Below are 8,011 nucleotides of genomic sequence, written 5' to 3'. Positions count from 1 at the left end.
AAAGAGTAATTTATCCTCATTAGAGTAAGAAGGGATTTTCCAAAAGTTTTTCAACTCATAAAAGAAAAAGTGCACTAAATGTTAAAAACAATTATTAACTATTTAGCTGTAGATTGATATTTTTAGACTATGTTTAGATTCACAGGTAACTACATCTTATCTCAACATTCAATATCATGATAGTAAATAGAGTAAATTGCTTTTTAAGAAATAGCATTAATAAATTCACAATAATCCACAAACTGAATTTAAAACACGTTTAGAGGGATGGCTTCAGTGGACTAAAGATTTAAATAGCAGTATGTAACAGCAAACAATTCTGAGAAGGAATATGACTTTCTTGTATTATAATGTGTTGATGTTACTCACCACTAATTTAAAGTCAGCTCTAGAGTCAGAACTGCCTTTATTTAGCCTCATCAGTGTTTCACAGGTAATTGGGCAAGCATTGATGTGTGATCATGTGAGACCATCAGAGAAGTATCGGTCATGTATTCTCCACATTCCTGTGGAGTGAGATGTAGAGGAATGACAAGAGTCCGAAAGTGGAGCACTTGATATTGCCTATTGGGGATTAGGCTATATTAGATGAACAGATTACCATCAGTTTGACTCGCTTTAAGTACTTTATTGTCATTGTCTGTTTACTTCCTACAGACTGACTCACAAATAAAGGGAATTCATGTATTGATTATTCTTTTAGAGATGATCACTATGTGATAAGCTTTGATTATTGTCATCTCATTTTTATTATTGTCTGGCTTCCGTATTGTGTAAACTAAATTTAATGAAATCCTGACCAAACATGATCTTAACCAGTTCTTTTTGCCATGAACAGATACTGTATTGTGCTTAAGCTGCTGTATAACCAGTACAAGAAAGTCAGCAGTGGCAGGTATTTCTGACAATTCGAATAACATCTCATAATGTCATAAAATCAGATGTAAGCAAACAGCTCAGTTTAATGATGTGTTATAAATTTTTCTATCTCTTCCTTATAACAATGTAACCTAAAACTAGAGTGGCAAATCACAGTAAAAGTAAATGCTGCCTCATGATTTTATTGTTGTCATTGTTTGTTTTCTCTAATGCTAACCAGTAACCAACTTTTTTTAAAGACTCAGATAAAGAAGCCCTAGCTTAATTCATGCATATAATATCTTACAGATCAGTTATACATAATAATAATGACAATAACCCTCATACAAAAATGAGATGCTAATTAGGCTATACATAGTTTTTATTTTCTTTATCATGTGCACAAGACTGTCCAACTAACTAGCTTCATATATTTTAATGAGCATCCAAGATATTGAAATCTTCAGACAAATTTCTGAAGGCATGTGTGCTGGCTATGCTAGTTTCATGTGTGAAAATAAAATGTTAGTGAAATGCCCAATTGTAAGTAAGTGTTGGTATTTTCTGAAATTCCAGGATGTAATAATACAAGCCAATCAGATTATATAAAAGTATGCAACATGCTCGGAAGTTATTGGGGAAGATTGGACAACAGAGAAAGAAAAAAAGAGGATGGGCAAATGAAGAGAATGGAAATGTTATACTATGAATATTCTTTCCTTCATCCTAACCCCCCGCCTCCCCCGTCTCTGGCACTCCCTCAAGGCCGTGTTATTGTTCCTGCCCATTATTGTCATTTCCATAGCGAGTGCTGAAAGAGACTAGATAAATTGAGGCAGGTGAGAGTGGACACGAGACACTGAGAAGGACTGCGACAGGCACTGGCAGCCCACCTGCGTTCAGCTCCACTTTTAACAGACTCCTAAGAGGAGGACATTACATTATCAAAAAGACTGCTGACAGCTCCAGAGCTGAGAATGCATTAGTGTCCTTAGGGAGACAAAGTGATGAGAAGATAAAAGAGGAATCATTGGAACAAGGATAACACTAGAGCTCAAGTTATCAGAACAGGTAAGAACATGTGCAATATTGTCTGCCACATGTGGCGGTACTTCAGCTGATATGCAGAAGGGCAGCCGTTTGGAAATAGAACTGAAGTGAAGAAAAACTGGATGGGTTACTCAGTGCCTCAAGGGACGTTAACTTCAACTGCCTATTGTGTGATTCTAATCTTGTTTAAGAAGACTAGAAAATAATATAGAGTAATATATACAACGTTGGAGAGCACAGTGAAGTTACTGCAATTTAAAGTGGAGCACACAAAGTGTTCTCAGAGGTCTGATAAAACTTTTAGAGGGTACAATCCACATATGCATAACAATACAATAATAATAATAAAAGATCTGATCATAAAACTAGAGTAAAAAAGATGGAAAAAATAGGTTGAGAAAATAAAACACTAAAAAAGAAAAGGTAACACTTTAGAATAGGTAACACCTATTAGTTCTTTATTAGCATGCATATTACTAGAATATTAGCCATGTATTAGTGCTAACAAAGAACATATTAATACGTTATTCTACTTGACCTTATTCTTCATCCCTAATCTTAACCAATACCTAAATCTAACAACTACCTTACTAACTATTAATAAGCAGCAAATTAAGAATTTATTGAGAGAAATGTCATAATGGTTAACAAGTGTTACCTATTCTAAAGTGTTACTGAAAAGGTATATTTATTTAGATTTTTGCTTAAAAAAAAGTTAGTGTTTTTAAAGTGCATGAACAACTATATATCCAATATAGACTAATAAAGATCAATTAAAAAATAATATATTAAAATTAGACATAACTAATAAGGTAGCAATAAATTGTACATACTTAGTTTAAGGATTTTAAGACAAAGTACAATGCACAGTACATGTGAAAGCATCAGGAGCCGTTGCACACAAGGAAGGAGAATCAGGTCAAGAACATTGTCAACCCTTAGTGTGTTTTGCCTGGGGAACAACAGAGGCGGTTGAGTTAATGAATAACCAAGGACTCGTGCACTAATGGTGGTTAAACAGCTTTGCGTTGAGGTGTAGGTCATGAAAGGAGACAGTCAGAAAGGACTCGGACTGCATGTGTTCTTGAGGCCATGGCTTTGAGTCTGGGGGTTTTACACAATGCTGAGAGACTGGCTGCTGGTCACCGGCCTGTTCTCCAGGAATGCCAAAGTCAGCTCAATATAATGGAGAACAAACAGGAGCATTGTGCAGTGCAGGGATGGAGAAAGAAACACACACATAGGTCTGCCCTGCAGGGCTTGAGAACTGGCCATCTGCTCTTAACCAAACCCTTACCTGAACCTGTGCAGGTACAAAACCACGTAAAAGAAGGGCAGGATTAGATGCTCCTATTATTTAGTTTAGGATGGGCTCTGCAAAATACTTCACTGTATTATACAAGGTAGTGAGCTTTAGAGTCACCTTGTTGATAAAATTCTTCTCAGCTCCAAATGCCAGGTCCAGTGGAGCGATGACTTTTAGACAGCCTTATTCTGTTCAGAAAGGGTTTCTGAAGGACAGTAGTTCTGACGTTGGCAGAACAAAGACAACAAAGCAGTCTGTGTCTTACCAACATTGTAAGCACAGGTGTCTCATACGGTCTTGTCATGAACTAAATTTCTGTACATCCTTAAAAATAACTCATAATTAGAACCAAAACCTTTTTACAACTTAATGCCACAGAACCTTTTTAGTCTCTAGTTATTCTGAAAACCAAGAACGTTTGGACACTATAAAAGAGGGAAGACATGGTTCTTAAGAAGTTCTTAAAACAACCATTTTTCTTAGTGTGAAGAACATTTTATTAACCTAAAGAAACTCTTTCCACAATAACCTTGTTCAACAACAAAGGTTCTTTACAGTACCATTGATGTCTGTAAAGAACCTTTATTTTTCGTGTATACAGAGAAAAATGGTTCTTTGCTGAACCTAAAGTTTAGCAAAGAACCACTGAAAACCTTTTTAAGAACTTTTTATATACAGTATGCATCTTTAGAAAACACCATGTGCTGGTGCATCAACCCAGGAACCAATATACTGATCTAAAAAACTAGAAAATCAAGAACTCCAAAGGAGTTTAAAAAATAAATTAATATACATTCTACAAAGAACCATTAAAAAAGTAAAAAGTATCTTTAATAGCGTATAGTCTAAAGCAAGGTAACGCAGGTGGGCAAATGGTTTAAAAAAAAAAATACAAAATACAATGCAATACAGCTTGTAACAGTGAATGCACAGTAACGCGTTCTTTGTAAAACTGATGACCAACTCAAAGTCACAGTTTATTTGGTTAAAAGGCATCATACAAAGGCATGATGATGACTTTGAATCCATCTTCTTTCTTGGGTTTCTTGTTCACTGTACCATTTCTGTTTGCACTGTAATGTCGACATGCAAACAATCATAAATCACCTGGCGGTAAATGTTTACTTCATGAGCTGTGCCCTAGTTTTGCTTTAGAGCCTATGGAATGAACCTAGAGGTGATTTTGAGAGGTTTGTCTCGCTTGTTCTAGTGAACCCTCACGAGTAAGAGAGTGGAAGACCATATTTCAGTGAGATGGAGCCGAGCCCTGCGCTGTGGCACACTCAGGTGGTCCCGCTGGAAACAGACCTGGAGAGGGTGAGCTTGCATCCTGAGTGCTCCATCTGTTTCAACATCTATGATAATGTCTTCAAAACGCCAAAACAGTTGGACTGCACGCACACCTTCTGCCTCGAGTGCCTTTCCCGCATTATGACCACCTCCATGGACCCCCAAAACTCAAAAATCTCCTGCCCCTTCTGCCGCCATCCCACTACCATCCCAAGAAAAGGCCCTCCGGCTTTGACCACCAGCCAGGAGGTGCTGTGTCGTCTGCCCGTCCAACAGCAGCAAGAGGAACCGGTGTGGCTGGATGGAGAGAGGCTGTGCTATCAGCGGCCAATAGACATTCCAGGTGTGCCGGCGTTCTGCATCTGTGTCAATATTGGGGCCAGTGGACAAAGCACTGTATCTTCTTCCCAAACTCAACCACGACTTGGGTTTCTGGAACGACTGATGGATTGGAAGCGTTTAGTGCTATTTATATTCCTCATGGTGCTGCTGCTGGGGATCGTTCTGTGGCCCCTGCAGTGCATCGTCACGACGGGCTCCATGCGTTGTGTGCCCCAGAACTTGCAGATGTCTACTACCACACCTTCTATTACCACAGACAATGTATAAGACAGACATGTCTAGATTGTTACTGGACTTGCTAAATCAGGATGACCGGTGTGAGTTTACAGTACATCCATAACTCCTTGCAAAGCCTGCTGGGTGCTCAAGGGGTTAAGGCAAGCAGCAGGACTGCTGTAAAGACTCAAGAACTGTATCGGAATCATTATGTCACCTTACAGCACATGTGAACAAGTGTGACAAAACTGATCAATGGCTAAATGTCTGCTTACATTAATCAAAACTACATTTTTACAGAATTTTGGAGCAATTTTGCAGGCAAAAAGGTCCATTGTCAGTAGTGTAATGATGTGAAATGAAAGTCACAGCAGCTTTCTGTTGGTCAACATGGCAAATCTGCATTACCAACATGAACATGAGTGAAATCTGTTTTGAGAACTTTTTCCAGATGATCACACAGATTTCTATTGAAATCTGAGTTGACTTGAGAAAAGTACATTTAACTGCAGCTTAATCCAAAGAAAGCAGATTTTTTTTTACTTGTACATTCATTTATATATTTTTTATTTGATTGTATTACATCCCATGAAGTGTATTTTGTTTACAAAAAAAGTGAACTGTTTCTGTAAACCACACAAGGAATGGTGTCATGGAATGTTTTTCAATTTTAATAGGTACAATAATGATAAAACAGATTCACGTGGCCCTAATTTATCACTTCCTGCTCTAGGATGGTTAAACCAACACACCTCAAAGAATAACCGTCTGAAACATAAGCCCTGTGGTGATGGGTCCTGTGTACACGCTCACACCCACGTAAACTGATCCTCTGCGTGTGTTTTGTAGGGATGAATTATCAGTTTCCTACTTCCAGGTGTTTTCTATTAAAATAAACTAATGTTACGTTGTTCATTATTAAACCCTGAAGAGAGAAGGAAATTATGAAGCAGGAAGGAAATAAAAAATAGGTCAACAATTGTTTGTTTGGAGCAAGGTGAAATGAGTCAAAAACAATTAGTTGAAAGTTCCCAGTGTATGTTTTATTATGCAATAACTATTCCTGTATTGTCATTTGAAATGCAAGTTTTTACACCAGTTGTGTCTTTCAGGGCAGAAGGCATTTTAGGCTGAACCAGTGCAAGAGGGAACACAGTCTTTATCACACAAGGACAATCACCACAACACGATTCAGATCAAACCTACTGATCATCAACTGAGATAAAAAAAACACCACCAACATAGTATTCAAGTAAATTTAAAGAGAAGACTTTGAAATTGTGATAATGCAAGCAAAAAGCTTTGTAACTGTTGATGTTTTGTATAATTGTAGTAGTAATAACAATGTTAACATCATCCTAAAATAATATGCAAAACGGCTGTGAATATTTCCATCACTGTATTAACAAACAAATAAAATATTTAATTTACAACAAATCAACTGACCACAGAAAGAAAAAAGAAAAAGATTGATCTGTAACGCATAACACCACACTGATAGCATATGAACAAAAAGTAGTCATTATATACACCTCCGAACAAAAGGACATTCTGACAGCCATAGACACTACCTTGCAGCAGTTCAAACTGAAATTCAAGTCTTAATATGTGATTACATTTTTGACCCTTTACACATTTTCACAGAGTTTAAAATAAATCTAATTTAAACAGCAGACAAACAGCTTCCAAGCTTTCAGATGCCAGTAGTACATTGCTGTCACACGATCAGGTTCATAAATCACAAATTCATTCAATCAGTCAGTCATTCCATGGATAATGATTATCATATGCAGTGGCATTGCTTTTACTTTCTGGGCCTTTAACAAACTGGTACTTTAGTATAAAACGCAAACATTTCATCCATTCAAGTGCAAAAAAAGCAGACCCAGGCCTCTCTCTGAACATGTACGGTAGCCCTTCAGATCATGACATCACAGATCCCCCCATGTGGCCAAAACTAACACCACTTTCACAGTCACATGCTGATTAATCACATAAATTATGTCCTGCTTCATCTAAGCCAAGATGTACACTACTACTCAAAAGTTTTTAGTCAGTAAGATTTTTAAATGTTTTTTAAAATGAAGTCTCTAATGATCACCAAGGCTGAATACATGATCAAATATAGGCTGCACCTGATTCATCTGACCAAAAATACAGTCAAAACAAAAATACTGTGAAATATTGTTGCAACTGAAAATAACTATTTTCTATTTTAATCTACTTTAAATTGTAATTCATTCCTGTGCAAGTAAAACAGCCATTACCCCAGTTTTCAGTATCACATGATTTATGTTTTATTATCATCAAATGTTAAAAACTGAGGTTGTTCAGTTAAATTTTTTTTTGTGGAAAAAATGATCCTTTTTTCAGGATTCTTTGATGGATACAATAACATTTTTTTTTTTAAATAGAACATTTTTGAAATATTAGAAATATGTTTATTTATCACTTTTGATAAGTTAATGCATCATTGCTAAATAAAAGTATTAGTTTCCAAAAAAAAAAAAAAAAAAAAATCTTACTGACCCCAAAACCTTACTGACCTGGTAGCGTATATATATAACATCTTATGACATCACTGCTGAGCTCACCTAATAATAGCTACGTGTGGATTACGGCCATGTTTTAAATTACTTTTTTCGCCCTACACAAATCTATTTCTTTAATCTTAGCTGCAGGCCATCTGGCCTGTCTCCTTTTTAGTCAAAGTCTCCACCGAAATGCATCCTGACATACCCCTCTCTCTTGTAGAGGTTTTGTAACACCACAGTTTTCATTTAACGTTAAAAAAAAATCATTTGAAGGCCTCCTCAGTGCAATCACAACCCGCTATTGACGTAAAGAGCTTTATCGGCACATTTATAACACCGTAATACACACACACCCTGTTTATATGTGATAAAAGATCTTAATGCGTCTCTTAGGAGGAAAACGTGGAATAATATA

The 8,011-nt window shown here is 36.7% G+C and overlaps 1 protein-coding gene across 1 annotated transcript; it reads left to right on the top strand.

Annotated features, from left to right (window-relative positions):
- The first annotated feature begins 1,628 nt into the window (after positions 1 to 1,628).
- LOC132128884 (RING finger protein 223-like) lies at positions 1,629 to 6,216 on the top strand. Its single transcript, XM_059540266.1, has 2 exons — positions 1,629 to 1,929; positions 4,425 to 6,216. Exon 2 carries the CDS (start codon positions 4,469 to 4,471, stop codon positions 5,111 to 5,113), a length of 645 nt encoding a protein of 214 aa, XP_059396249.1. The 5' UTR covers positions 1,629 to 1,929; positions 4,425 to 4,468; the 3' UTR covers positions 5,114 to 6,216.
- The last annotated feature ends 1,795 nt before the right edge of the window (positions 6,217 to 8,011 follow it).

The sequence above is a fragment of the Carassius carassius genome, chromosome 46 (genome assembly GCF_963082965.1).
Source record: "Carassius carassius chromosome 46, fCarCar2.1, whole genome shotgun sequence".
Taxonomy (NCBI): Eukaryota; Metazoa; Chordata; class Actinopteri; order Cypriniformes; family Cyprinidae; genus Carassius; species Carassius carassius.
Note: the sequence above shows the minus strand (reverse complement) of the source record. Positions and strands in the feature narration are given on the sequence as shown.

Coding starts and splice junctions, on each gene's coding strand:
- LOC132128884 (XM_059540266.1), top strand. CDS start 4,469: ATGGAGCCGAGCCCTGCGCTGTGGCACACTCAGGTGGTCCCGCTGGAA.